Source organism: Sturnus vulgaris, chromosome 5 (genome assembly GCF_052056855.1).
Source record: "Sturnus vulgaris isolate bStuVul1 chromosome 5, bStuVul1.hap1, whole genome shotgun sequence".
Lineage (NCBI taxonomy): Eukaryota > Metazoa > Chordata > Aves > Passeriformes > Sturnidae > Sturnus > Sturnus vulgaris.
The window spans coordinates 4413055-4427994 of NC_142247.1; the positions used below are offsets into that span (position 1 = coordinate 4413055).

At 45.5% G+C, this 14940-nt stretch overlaps 1 protein-coding gene across 18 annotated transcripts in view; it reads right to left on the bottom strand.

Annotated features, from left to right (window-relative positions):
* Positions 1-915: 915 nt before the first annotated feature.
* The window catches only part of WNK1 (WNK lysine deficient protein kinase 1), a 96966-nt gene continuing 82941 nt past the window's right edge, over positions 916-14940 (bottom strand). For 6 of the 18 annotated variants that reach the window (XM_088164644.1, XM_088164640.1, XM_088164643.1 and 3 more), the window contains 8 exons: positions 14308-14384; positions 13155-13813; positions 12086-12288; positions 10888-11082; positions 9587-9679; positions 7265-7306; positions 4031-4218; positions 916-3749 (listed from right to left, as the gene is read on the bottom strand). In XM_088164644.1, the coding sequence (XP_088020770.1) occupies positions 3435-3749; positions 4031-4218; positions 7265-7306; positions 9587-9679; positions 10888-11082; positions 12086-12288; positions 13155-13813; positions 14308-14384 (1772 nt within the window). In that variant the 3' untranslated portion in view covers positions 916-3434. Of the gene's footprint in view, positions 3750-4030; positions 4219-7264; positions 7307-9586; positions 9739-10887; positions 11083-12085; positions 12289-13154; positions 13814-14307; positions 14385-14940 lie in introns of those variants that run through there. The other 12 variants (XM_014869992.2, XM_088164646.1, XM_088164647.1 and 9 more) reach the window with 8 other exon arrangements.

Consider the following 14940-nt stretch of genomic DNA (forward strand, 5'->3'; position numbering starts at 1 on the left):
CAAAAATGTAACGGCCTCAGCTTCCTTGGCTCTGGAAACTGCAAATATTGCTGTGCCTCCTCTAACAAAGTCACTCCCTGAGCCTCTCGCGATTGGTCCCTTTGAAAACGGCAGGAAAACTTATACTGGGAGCTTTTTTTTCCCCTTCCAGGCTTGCACAGCATGACTCATAACAGAAGCTGTTCTTAAAATGGAAAGAAATGCCGCAGCAATTAGTGTTTAGAAATACCAAATTCCTGCAGTTGAGAATGACGCTGTGAAGTTGCTCACTCTTGACCGTTCCAGTTCCGATCTGAGGACTGAATTCCTGTTTTTAAGGTCGCTGAGGAGTCCCTCCTCCCCGGCCCGCAGGATGGGAGCACATCGCTGCTGGCATCCAGCACAGAGGAGCCGGGAAGGGCCCTTAGGACACCCCGCTCCTGCCTCAGTGCTGCAAGCACGCACAGGACCCGCCAGGAAACTCCTCCCCTCCCTCCACCTCTGCCTCCACCAACTTGTGTCGTGTTTGGCAATTCGGTGACAGTCCCAGCCATAAAAGCAGCGACAGCCGATCCCTTCTCCTCCCTCAAGGTCCAGCCTAGGGATCGCTCTTTGCAGCACTTTGTTTTGGAGTGTCCTGCTAAACGCTCTTAACTCGTCACTGCTTTTGAGCAGTTAAGGTTCTCGTTAAATTGGGTTTCTAGTATTTCCTGTGACAAACTGGGAAATTGGGTTACAGTTACATCACTGCAGGACAAGGACAGAGGGGCTGGAACCTGCTGTTCCACAAGAAAACCCACAGCTCAACCAAAGCAGGTCTGGTTTATTTGAACGGCTTCATTCAATATTCTACAAAGGTAACAAACTGCAGCAAGGGGCGCAGTCATATGAGAAGGGTTCAGTGCAAAACACAACTAACTACAGCCAGGGAAGCCCAAAGTTTCAATTAATTTTATTTTTTTTATTTTTATTTTTACAGTGTACATTGTTAAATAATGTAAAGAAAACGCTTGTAATTCAGAAACAGATTTTATGTGGAAAAAGATACTCAAAGTGTAATATTAAACAAAATAATTTAACAGTTCAGTAGCATTAGTTTATTCCTCTAGACTTCAGTTATTCATCCACAGGAGGAGAGGGAGGGAGAAAAAAAAAATCAACGGTAAATAAAACCAGTTCTTGCATAACATTAAGTGAAGAAACGACCTCAAACTTATTAGATCAAATTTAAATAACCATGTGCTGCATCCAGCTGACCAGTTCCCCTGCCACGAATATTGCCCTTGTCTCATTACTGCCCCAGCTCTGTCCCTGCTCCTGTTTCCCTGGGTGTGCTCCCCTGCATCCATCCATCCATCCATCCTTCCAGAGGTTCCCTCCTGGCCTCAGCCCCGGGCCCGCTGCTCTCCTGCTCCCCCTGAGCCTCTCGTGTCCCCCCGGAGCTCCAGCCTGCTCCTGTCCCACTGAACCTCCCCCGGAGCTGCTCCTCTCCAGCCTGGGCCTGCCCTGCTGCCACAACTGCTGCAAAACAAGGGACAGGAACGCAAAGCATCTCACACGTTTCTTTGTGAAAATGGAAGAGTGAGAACATCTGCAGACACAAAAACTCCCCGTTAAGGCCCCAGCAGGGAACAGCACTCCGAGATTAAAACAAACGTGGACAAGTAACACCCCTGTGATGCACCAGCCTCCAGGACACTGGGGAGCTGCTGCCAAGCACCAGGAAGCTGCACCCTCATCCTTCACAGCTTTTTGCAGCACTACATAAATACTGGCTGGTATTATTTTGACTTTGAGGAGGAAACCAGTATTTCTTAAATACGAAAAGGGAGAATGACCAAAGCAGAAGATACAGTACAGGTACTAAGAGGTGACAAGTGACAGACAGTGACAGTCCTGGTACCAGCTTGAAATTTGTTAAGAGTGAACAAAATTGTAAATCCTCCAAGACAGACAGAGGAAACTTCTTGATGCCGGCTGTTTCAAGTACATCCATTGCCGGCAATGGACGTTGCACCAGGACAGTCTGTTCCTGGCTTAAATGAATTTTACCAAAAAAAAAAAAAAAAAAAAGAAAAAAGAAAAAGGTAAGAAAAGCAATCCCAGCAGACAAGCCCATGCCAACGAGCAATGGCACCTCTCCCTCAAGTCACATCCTGCCCAAACATCTTTACCACTTCGCAGGTGGAGTCAAACTGCATCTTAAGTTGGGCCTTTCCCAAAGATACACGTCCTCCCCATCCTCTCTCCGTTTCTGACCCAGCCCTCCTGCCTCCAGAGCCAATATTGGTTAAGTCTTGTTTTAGCTTCACCTGCATCCCTCTGTCCCAGCCCACCTGGCCCCTGTCACCCCACACCTTCAGCTCTGCCCACCTGGACAAGTTTCCCCACACACAGAACTGCTCCGGCCCGCGGCCGCGGTGACCTCCCCTCCTCGCTCCTGCTCCCAGCAGGAGCCCGGAGCGTCCCGGGCACTGGGCACAAACATCCTGCCCTCAACTTGCCCTCTGCCCACCTGGGCTCTGCTGGGAAGACGACGCTAAACTGCAGAAGCAAGAGAAGTCCAAGGCACTAAAATATCCAGCAAGCATACTGGGAGAACAGACAAGTATTCAAGTACATTAATTTATACAATTTTACATTCACATTTATTTATCTAATACAATGAAAATACAAAGGAAAAAGTTAAAGTGTCTCCAATAAGTATAAGGATATAGCTAGCTTTTTTTCCCATTTTTTTTCTTTTTAACTTTTTAACCCTCTATATTCCACTCATTTTTAAACTACTGTTGTCCAACAACATTTATATATCACAGTGTTTCCACATCAAAACTGATGGTAAGTACATGTCCGCAGGGAACTTTTAAAATTTTTTTTAACAATTTAAATTGCTCTAATGCTGCAGTCAAAGCTGTTAATATCTTACTTAAAGCAGTAATGACCTATCAAGCACGGGCTGCACCACAAGTCCATTCGTGTGCCCCATCATTTCAGAGCCAGATACGATTGACTGGGGGGAGGGAGAGGAGGGGGATTTGGACAGCTTTTTCCTGATCTTGGTTCTTCAGGAAGAGGTGAGAAGCGTGCTAAAGCCTCATGCTAGGGTTCAGCTCTCCCACCTCCACACGTGTGGACTCAGCCTCCAACCAGGAAAATTTTACAGCAAGACTGTATGAACTGACCCCATGGCTTCTCCTCACAGCTCTCACTGCACACAAGAGCAGCCCCCTCAGTGAAAAGCACTGTCCCATCACAAGGATGCTGATCATCCTCCTCCCCCTTCCAAGCGTGTGGGGAAACTCCCGCTACAGAGTTGACAGCAATGGTAGGAAAAGAGAAATCCATTCCCAGTCTGGCAAGCTACCAGTTCATTGCAGCACTAGTAGTTGATACAGGGCCCATCTCCCTCCCCATGTCCTGTCCCGAGGTGTAGCCAGCAGGGCCTCCGAGCGTGGCTAAGTGGTCCGCAGGTTGGAGCCTGGAGGGTTGCTGACAGACTTTTGCAAATTGCTGATGTTGAAGCTTTGCAAAGACGTGGCACCCACGGGCTGGAACTGGCCGAGCTGTGGCTGTGCTGGCCCCCCTGCCCCGCTCCAGGGCGGGGGGAAGGACGCTGCCGGGTAACCGTACTGCTGCGGGGGGCACATGGCCTTGCTGAAGGGACCTAAAGAGGTAGCTGATGCTGCAGGGATGGGCGTAGCACCCAGGGAAGGTGTCATAGAGATACAGAGCTGACCTGGTGCTGAGAATTTTCTTGCCATTCCAGGGCCCTGAAAGGTAATCAAACCATCGAGAGAAGTTACACAACTGTGCTTTAAAAACCACCAGTCCACCCCTTGATGCACAATCCGCTCCCAATGGGTATTTCCAAGGACAAATGGGCCTCCCCTTTAGTTTTCCACTTCCCTTCCAGAGCAGGCATTACATCCTCCACACAAAGAGACAGCTAGCAGTGTTCTAGAGCTGCTGCCCCGGCCGTGCTCTGGCTGTGTTTGGAACCCCAGGGAGACAGGAGGGCACCCACAGCTTCTCACCACAGGTCACAGCTCACCTCGTAGCTGCTGTGTCCTTTGCCAACTTTCTTGCCAGACAGGTTCATGGCGTCCCGGGCCCAGTTATCCACCAGCTTGTGCAGGTCATCCGTGAAGGTGCCCTTGCGGCTCGAGGCGATGGCCGTGGGCTGGGTCTGGGGGGCCTGGCTGTTCACTGCAGCCCCCACTGTGTTGGTGCTGCTGGTCCCTACAAACACAAACACAGCCATCAGCACTCGGCTCAACCTGCACCTGTCTGCAGTGCACTCAGTAACTGTGGTAATGGCACACCGAGAGTTAAAATGCCATGCAGATTAATTCTGAGTTTCAATTCCAGGACACACTGAAGTGGGAACTGCAAGGGCTCCTACAGGCATTTTCTCAGTTTCAGAGTGTTTCACTGAGAGGTTTGCTTTGCAAGAAGTGTTGCAAGTGTTCATCCTAAGGGGGAGTGGTAGCAGCCTACAGGTCTTTGTAGAAGAAAAATGACATTAGATTTCAGCACTGAATGATAGTACAGGCACATGGCTCTCATCCTACACCTTTTAATCGGCAGCAACCACTACTGGCACAGGTCAATTCCACCTTGGAGGACAATGCTGGATGCTGAGTAAGGAGCAGAAAAAAAATCAGCATCGCCAGCTGCTCTGTAGCAAATTATCTCTGCTTTGTGAAATGAAGAGAAAAATTCACCTAGTTTACAAAAAAAAAAAACCAAAAACAAAACAAAACCAAAAAAAAGCCCCAGTCAGAAACAGCAACTGTTGTTTCCAATAGCTGCCATACTTATGTTCTTGAGGATAAACAGATGGGACTGTCTTCATCCATCAAACAGCCAGGATCAGCAGGGAAAGTCTGTACTGCATTAAATTTTGTTTTTTGCTTCTAAAAGCATTTTTTTGCTATTACGTTCAGATTTCCTAAGTCAGAAGAATAAGCATTTGAGATGCAAACAACTAAAACAGCTTAAAGAAGGCACAAGTGAGAGTATTCCTCAGACAAGCTCTGACAGGTTTCTCTTTTCACTGCAAGAACACAAAACCCCTTCACGTAAATGCCAGGTTTCAGTTCTGCTAGAAAGCCTGTAGAACATTATATCCTGTGGGGGGGAAAAAACCAACCTAGAAGCTTTGTTTTGGATAGCCTTTCTATGCCCCTCAAGTTTATAAACGAGCAACTGCACTCCAATCTAGGGTTTTGAAAGGCAGACCTCATAACACGAAGCAAAAAAATCATATATTACCTAGGATCCTAAATTCCCAGCAGTATTGCAAAGTATCCTCATTTACAGATGTGGAAGTGCCAGTTAACAACTAGGGCAGATGCAACAACAAAATCAGCATCAGCAGGGCTAAAGACAGCACTGCTTGCAAACACTTATCGTCACCTATTCCTGAAGTTCCTCAAATATTTCTACTTGCTCCCTCAGGAGACTGCACCCAGGAAATCCATGAAAACCTGAGTTTATGGCAGGCATTTCTGGAGGAAAGCTATTTAGGAGGTGGATCACAGGAATGCCAGCAATGAACATCACATCTCTATTGCAAAGGCCAAATGACAGAGTCACTGTCTCTTGCCTGGCAGCTCCTTCCTCTGTCCCACTTTCCCTGGCCATCAGCCACATTCCTTGCCACCACTGCATCACAGAAAGAACTGGCTCCAAACCCCTGCAGGAATGTTTCGTACTGAGGAGTGGATTAGGAAGGTGACATACTTACTATGCAGGACAAATAAATAAAGTGTTACTGCCTCTGGTAGTGCTGAGGAGGGAAGGACATGGATCCATCCCACCAGTTCCAGCTCAAGCATGGAAATGGCTCATGGGCTGGGTGCCCACAGGAGTTGTTAGTGGGGGCAGACACATGCGAGAGCACACGGCAAGGGAAGAGAAAGGTTCCCTGAGCAGGGAGTGAGGCTGCAGCACTGGTGGAAAGGAGCAGAACACTCTGTGTGGTGCAAGGGAAGTCTGCTGTGAAGTAACAAGAACCTTAGGCATGCATCATATGGAAAGGGCTCTGGATACAATTATTTAATAAGAGCGATGATGTGAAAGGTGAAGTTAAATACAAATGAGGCAAAAGCAAGGAAGAGTTATTTGGGTGAGGGGGAACACTGCCAAAACCAGTAATAATCACATTCCACCGTGAGGGTTCATGCAGGAATTGACACACTTGCTCTCATCCTCTTCAGGATGGCCAGCATCCACTTGTGCTATTTCACATTTCCACTTTAATCACTAAGTACTCTGGATCCTGGACCTACCCTGGAGAGCCTCCTCAGGCTATGGAAGGGGCAGAGTTAATCGAGGCATATAGTACAGCACATTCAGCTGAAGAGATGACAGATCACTTAGGAAAGAGTTTTCCCAAGAACTAGATTAGGTCAGGGTGATAAATGCTGCCAGAGCTTTGTCTCCCGAAGTGACTTTGTCAGGGAGCTCCCACCTCAGGTCACAGACATATCAGCCTACAGCATCAGAGCTGAGCTCTCACCTAATGTCCATTTAAAACTGACTTCTCAGGAGTTTCACATTTAACTCTGACACACTCAATGCCTGCAGAAACTGCCATCTAGAAGAGGCTGAAAAGCAAGTGCTTCAACTTGTAGCATTCCATGGAAACAGCCCCCCACATTCCTGCTCGGTCACAGCAGCCGTCCCCAGTTCTGCTCTGACATGAGGGATCTGAAGTGGAACAGGCTCTCTCTCTCCAGCCCACTACCTAGAATGCCTTCATTCTGCCCTTGGATTCCTCCCCCCATAAACCACAGTCAAATGACACCTTTGAAACAGTCTTAAATGACATGTGCACACACAGGCTTTTCTGAACATCTCTTGCTTTGGGAGACACTGGAGATATCTGATGGCTTACTCCTAGACTTTTAAAACACTGGAGGAGTGTCTGCAATTGGATCCATCACTGAGGTGACAAGCCCCATCAAATCCCACACCAAGCAGCTGCTCTGAGTACAACTCCAGCACATTACAGTGAGCAACTGACCCTGATGCTGTTGCTCTCATTAGCGAGAGCAGAGCTCCACAGGGAAGGGGAGGCTCTGCCTGCCTCCACCTGGCTGCAAGAGCAGCACCAGACTAGCAAATATACTAAGGACAGAGCACACGTTAGAGGGCATAACACAGACAGACAGATGCTGTGCTGGAGACAGAGTCAGGGACGTAAGGCTTCAGTGACCAGGAAAAGCTGATGAATAGATTTACAATCAGGAATTGGAGATAACAGAAATAAGATAATTACTACAGAGCTGGTTGCAAGGACAGACTTTTTTCACCATCTTCCCTGAAGCACAAAGAGAGAGTAATTTGTTAAAGATAAGAGAAACAGTGAGAAATGTTTAGTATCAGGAAACATTACAAAAAGCTCGGTGAGAAACAGAGGACACAGCACAGCAGGGCTTCAACAGTCATTACTGCAACATTCTAGACAAACTCAAAGACTCATCTGACAGTTTAATCACAAAGAGAAGAGGCCCAGCCTCCTACATTTATTCTTCATAATTCCCAAACCATTGGGAAGAATGTCAGGAGACACTGAGGTCACAACTGTTATCACCTAAGGAAAACCAAGTACATCTTCCATTTTTGCCAGGACATAGGAAGCATTTTACAACTATCAAATTTCAACCAGCAACAGATTTATTTGATAGGTCAAGTGCTTTTAGTTTGTCATCCTCTTTCGTCAGATGTGTGAAAACAGCTCAGACATTCCCTGCCAAGCTGTACCACTCTGTTTCTCCAGCTGCACAGTTAAAAGCATCAATCACTGCACTGTTTCCTCAACACTGCTGATTCCAACCCAGTTGTTCTCCAGCTGTCACTCTCCACAGCAGTCTGCAACAGCACTTCAAGGACAAGGCTCCAGGAAGCAAGCAGCCTGCAGCAAGCCAAGTGCCAGGCCAAGCTGAGCCATGCTGAGTATTACCTGCTTTTACAGGACAGCTACAACACTCCTTTCAAAAGGAATCTGTTTTCCTTACATCAGTCCCAAAAGCAAGAGATACACATGCCAAAGTACTCTTACTGCTAGATGATGGCAAATTTACAGCAAGCCAAGGCCTTGGAAGTAAATGATACTCTCAGATATTCAGTTCAATGTCAATTCTAGAAACAGACTGGCTGTTCTTCATATTCCCTTCCCCCCGAAAAGGACAGGCCAAACTAACCATTTTAAGTTAGCTTTGGTAAGAATTTAACTTCTTCCAAGAAAGGAACATTAAATCTTGAAAGTGGAGGCATCAGTGCACATCTGCACATTAATATACACAGCAAAAACATTTTAAGCTGCTAAATTTGAAAAATTAAATAATTTTAGCTTTTAGATCTCAAATCTAGTGAAGTGGCATAGAGTTAGTGCAAAACTGAACAGCCAGGAAGAAGTTTCCCTCCCTCTGCCTCCTTCCTTTCTCAGAGGATGGGGCTGGTTGCATTGCAGCTGTCTCTGCAGAAGGGCAGGCTCAGCTCCCACACACAGCTCGGGCTCAGCTGAGCCCCTGCCAAGCACAGCCAGACACATGATGCAGATGTGTGGTACTGCCATGCAGTGCAGTGACAGGAGGGCTCCAAACTTCCTCTCATCGAGTCATTCCAGAGGGTGGGAAACAAATGTCAGACATGTAAAGGGTCCAGCCTGAAGAAGCAGCATGGGAGATATTGCAGCACTCCCAATAAAAAGCATCACACCAGCAGCCTTGGCTCAAGCATAGTGTTATTTCAAGCCACATCAGAAGTTTGAGGCTCTCTTGTAAGTCTGGCCTAATGTAAGTACAAATGAGAGGATTCTGAAAAGAGCTGCAAGCTAGCTTGTGAGGGCTGACAGAATGTCTGAAAATGTCTATTGACCCACCTTTACTTCTATTTGTTTTACATTTAATCTATCTCCAATTCACAGGAAAAACTTCTAAACCTGAGCCCATTAGTAGGTAAAGTCCTTTTGAGTTTGCCTGAAATTATTCTCCAGTGGTTTTAAAACCCATTTAACAGTTGGATCTTGAGCTGGCCTTCTGTTAACGAACACAAGCTGTCACTACCAGCTGCCTACAGGTGGCATCAAAGCTCTGCACTGCCACCAGCTCTGGTGCTGAGAGCATGGGGACACGCACCCAACTTGTGCTGCAAGCACACTGCTGGGGGAGGGCAACCCCCCACCACTACTGCAGTGTCCAGCTAAGGGATAACCTGGAAAACAAATCTTCCTCACTCTTCCAGTAGACAGATGGCATCCCTACAAGTCTCACATTGTCTAACGTGTGCTGAAGCAAAATTACTGATGGGCCTTGCTAAGTCTCCCCAGCTTGTGTCATTTCACTGACCTGTCCTGAAAGTTTCCTCTAAAGGTTTAGGGAAAATGAGTGCTTGTTACAGTGAGTTTAACAGCAGAGAACACCTAACACGAGAACCCAAACTTCTAAAGGTGTGCTAAGAGCAGCTGAGCCATAGGATGGGAGGGAATACAAGGTGGTAGATGAGGATGAGCTGCATGAAACAGATCCAAGCAGCAGAAACAAAAACCAAAAAAGACGAAACAAAAACCAGACAAGGAAGGAGTAAAGGTGTTACACACAAAGAGCCAAGCAGGGCGTACTCAGAAATCGGGTCCTCCTGCCACCAGGCTTGAAGGTCACTCTCTCAGATGCACAGTTAAACTTCGCACAGCCTGTGAGAAAACAAGAACGGGGAAAACAGAGAAAGGAGAGGAGAAGAGACAGAACACCACTACAAGATGTTAGCAACTTGAAACTGGAAGGGTGAAATGCAATCACGACACACAAGAATAAGTCTCAAAGTGTAGACCAAGGAGTACAGAGACAATATACAGAGTGAAGAGACTCCCTCGAGCACCTCCAGACATGAATCCAAGTTTGCACTGCTACTCTCAGGACCCAAACTAGAAAGGTGAAATCTATAGGAAAGCCAAATCCTGGCAAAAGTACCCAATTATTAAATGGTACTGCACAACTCTAGATGCAGGGAGATGATTCAAGTAGCTCCAAAATGCCTGAAACAGCTCCTTAAAAAAAAACCTCTATAGAAAATTCTTCCTTCAAGTCTGTTTCCATTTTCTGTATGTACTTCTCTAGATTCGGCCAAACCACACTTTAGAATTGATGTGTTCAAACTGTCTATGGCAAAGCTTTTCAAAAAAGATGTGCAAGGAGAAAAAACCTAGAACAGCTAAATTCAGATAAGTAAAGGAATCATCTCCTTAATGATGAGCAAAAAAAGCCCTCCTTACTGAACAAACCAGAGCTGTGCCTGAGAAATTACCTGATAACATAGTAATAACATACTAATAACAACTCACAACGTGAGAAACCTGAGTACATGAACAATTTACTACTCCCACCATTTCATCCTCCTACACTGACTCTTCCTTCCAGGATAATTCCCAGTTAAAGAACGTGAGCCTTTTTTTACCTTTTACTGTTAAAAACTCCATTGGCAGAAACAGCCAAAGCAGTTAGGAAGTCTAAAAAGACCAAGACTCCAAGTCTTTGGAAACTTCCAACCATTTCAGTTATCTGTTAACATCAAACCTTCTCTGCCCCTTCCTTGGTCTCACTTCTGATTTCTAACTCCTCAGTCTCATCAGTCTCTTCCTCTGAGCCAACACCTTTCCTAGGTCAGCAGAACTTTGCTGCCATCACTCCACTGCACTCTCTTGTGTTGTCCTTGGGGTTTCAGACCTCACCTTCACCTGAGTGAGAAGCTACAAATCCAGTTGCAAACAACATCCTTATCAGCCTCCCCCAGTAGCTGGGGACCCCAAAGCTACTTTACACCAGCTATTAAAAATCAATTGTCATGATGAAGTCAATCATTCATTTCCTCTGTTAATGACACTAATTGCATTTGGAGTCTTACCTTGGCCTGGCGCCGAAAGGCTGGGTACCGAGAGGGCACCATCACTGGTGAAGGCAGAGTAGAGATTTTCACTGGAAGGTGAAGGTTTGAGGGGCTGTAACAAATGGTTCTGCCCTGTCTCTGGCACACTGCCAGGAGGATGAAGGGTCTGCTGAGGGGGCAAGACTGATGGTGCACTTTGAGCTGACAGGTTGCCTAGAGGAAAAAGGAAGGCAAAAAGTTTTGGTTTCCATCCATTTTTGAACCTGGTCAAGCATGACAATCCAGGCAAGAGAAGGAGAGGTAGGGGGAGGGAACTACTCCAGTTTCTGACAAAGCAGTAAGACCAGAAAAATTCTTCAGTTTTAAGACAACTTTAAGCTGGTTTATGTGCTCACAGATCTCCTCTATCACACAGCAAAACAGAAATGAGCAGCCAGGGTGACTGGATAGAGAAATCTCAGCATGACATGGAATTAACAGAGTAAATACACAAGAAGCAGTAACAAATATTTCTGCTGGCACTCCAATACTGTTTGCTCCTGCTACAGGATTAGAGAAACATATCCCATTACCCTGAGAGTATCTGTCATCCACGTCACTCAATCGGTAACAGAACAAATTCCTGAGTTCTGTTTATTAAAAATGGTCTTAGTAAGAAAAGAAGCCTTGACAACTGAAACTGGTTCTTAATTTATAAGCACAACGAATCTTCAAATCCATCTTAAAAGGCCACTATTTTAACATCCATCAACTGTAATTTTCTGCAGTGTAAGGACACTAGTAATATCATGCTTAAATGGTACTAAATGAGAAAACAAAAACAACTCTGCAGATGACTAAAGAGACCAGACCCATTCTGCAAAATCAGTTTCAAGTGGGAACAAGCAGTTTATCTTTAGAAAACAAAGTTTTCTGCCATACTGTAAATGTACAATTTTCTTCTTAGTCAGAGCCCAATGACTAATATCTAAAAAATACAAATCACAACCTTAAAACTGCTCTTATAGAACAATGTCACAGTACCTTTCAGTGGACTGAAAAAGTCCCAAGCAAGACTACCAAAGAGCAAAAGTAATTTCAAGAATTGTAAAATAAATCCAGGGAGGAACAGGTACACACACACATACCTCAAAAGAAGGTACACAGACACAGATCTAAGAATGAGAGAAGGTACTTTGTCTATTTTATCTGCTAAAACTATTGAAGGAAGCCTTACCTGATAGCTGAGGGCTTTTATGTCCCTGGGAGCTGCTACGACTGGACTTGCTGCTTTTTCCCTTGGTAGGTCGTCTCCTTCTTCCTGAAAGGGGTGCAGCTGGGGGAATAATCACTGCAGGTGGGGCCTTTCCCAGTTTCATGTAGAGTGACTCAATCTCCTGCTTCTGGCGGCTCTGCAGCTCCTGGATCTCTTTAAGGTGCCTAACAAGTTACAAAACACTGGGATTTACAAGAATTCTATGTATACACATATGTACAAACAATTCCTCCCCTCTAGTCAAGCCTGAGATGCTTCTTTGGTCAAATTCTCAAACATTTAAGAAAGCAGGAAATAAATCTTTCCCACAAATAACCACTGAATACACATGGCAGAACACTTGCATTTTCCAGTGTGCTCTAGCCCTGGCTAGAATTCCAAAATTAAGTTCCCAACGTTGCAATCACAAAACCAGAATAAACAGAAGTACAAAAAAAGCATTCAAATGCTACAGGAATAGCTAGATCACTCATTTTCTCAGACATATTGCCTCGGAGACTTCTACACTGGTACTGCCTTACAATTTGTTTCAGAGCAGTTGCATACATAGGATTTAAAACTGCCAGCTACCCTAAAAAAAAAAAGTTCAGCTTTCAGTATAAATAAATAAGTTAGTAGGTCACTAATTCTAAATTCTTTCTCTGAGCCAACAAGGTCTCTTCACGAAAAGAGCCAACAGAAATGCATATCAGAAATGCAGAATCCTGTAGGTCATTTTTAAACAGGACTGTTTTTTCCACTAATCCCAGTGATATGCCAAATCTTCCTTAGATCTACACTCTTATCCAGAGTGCAGCTGGCATTCTACATACAATAAGGTTACAGGGTAGAAAATTCAGCCCAGCAAACACATATATTCCTCTTTTGTTATAACTGTATAGTGCTTTCCCACTGAAGAACCTTACTTCCCACATAAATGCTGACAATGGCTCCTGACACTTAGCAAAGGCTAAGGGAAGTATTAATTAATTATTCATATTAATCCTATCACACCTATTCCATACACAACCACCCAAAGACAAAGCCTTACTTCTCCCGTAACCGACGGAGCTCCAACTTCAAGTCTTCATCTTCAATATCCGACTCATTGTCACTGCTCATGTAGGAAGAGTTGAAGGAGTTGCTGAGGCTCTGAACAGGGAGGCTGATCTTTGATCCCAGGTGCTGCACAGAGTCTGGGCTCCCTGAGCCATCATCCAAATCCTTAGCCATGCCACTCAGAAAGGCAGCCTCCGGATCAGAGGATGGACCATTCATGTGTGGGGACTGCCTTGACTCCAGCTCTTTCTTGGGAGCTGCAGCTGAAGCAGCAACTTGTTCCAAGCCCACAGAGAGAGGCAGAGTCATTGGCTCTTTCTGGGCACAGCTGACCTCATCCTGAGCCTTGAGCACAGAGAAACGCCCCACTTGATCCGTGGTTGTTGTCACCTGGAAGCGCCCGACCTTGGTGGCCTGAGCAGCATCTCCTGGCAGTGAGAGCCCAGGAGCTGCCTCAGGAATGCCATCCACCACATCCAAGGAGGTGGCAGCCACAGCCCCGCTCTTCCTGCTCTCAGCCTGCTTCACCAGAGTGCTCTCTGGGCTGCTGCCAGAAAAGCTTGAAGAATCAGTGGAGGTGGTTTCAAATTGCACTGGCTTCGGTTCAGGTTTGTCACCCTCTTTTAGCACATCATCCACTGCCATGGATACCTAGAATAGAAATACAATCATGCAGACTTTCTTAGTTTTTCCTTACCATGATGCTTTTTTATTTCCCTTTAATGGTAAGATGCATCTGAGAGGGGAAAATAACTAATTTCCTAGGTACACCACAAAGCAAGCTACTGCTTCCCTCCAGGCAAAACACTGCCACGCAAAGCAGCATTTCTGTGTAATCTGTGTGGAGGATTAATTCCAAGAAACAGCAGCCTAACAGGACACAGCAGAGTGAGCATCCCAGCACAGTTAGTGAAAGAACAGCCCAACAGCTAAGGCCTGCCACGATGAAACCCTGTGTTCAGAACTCCAGACCTGCACAGACTGTGCAATCTCTGCCCTGAATGGAAACAGCATCTGCAGACCTGTAGGGCTTTCACAAGCCCTACATGGACAGCAAAGTCCTGCACAGGACACACTGAGCTGGCACAAGCAGGAAACACCCAAAGATGCTGCACCAAGAGCCAGGTGAGTTTAGCACCTCCTACCTGAAACCTTCCCATCTTCAGCACGCTGGCTCCTGCTGCAGCCACGGCACTGCTCTCTCCATCACCTGCTGCCAAAACTAAGGAAAAGAAGAATGCAATTACAACAACAATGAACAACAATTTATTTGAACTCCAACCATTTATTTTTATCTGCTTCAAACTCAACTATCTGTTAACTCCAAAGAAGCTTCTGGACTCATAGAACCATATTAATATTAAAATGTTAATTATTAATGTTAAGTTGAAGCATTTTTCTACAAAGCTTCCCTGCACGGTATATTTGCCAAAAGTACATTTTCAGGCAACAGTAAAAAAAGCACACTGATTTCAAAGAGGGATGTGAAATAGACAAGTAATAAAAAATAGAACTGAAATTTATGAAACAAAAAGCTTATTCTATTCTGATTCAATACCCAAAGTGATTACCTAAATTTCACAAGCACTGGGGACAATTTATTCACAGAAAAGGGGCAAGTTGAAGAAATGCCATAAACCACGTTTACTCAAAGCAGTCTATCTGAAGTTTTCCAAGCTGGACTCTTAGGTGTCAGCTCCTAATTTTGCTCGGTGCACTGACAGTATAAAGTTACAAAGCTGAGAAATAACATTCTGTTCTTAAATCAGTTCTATTGG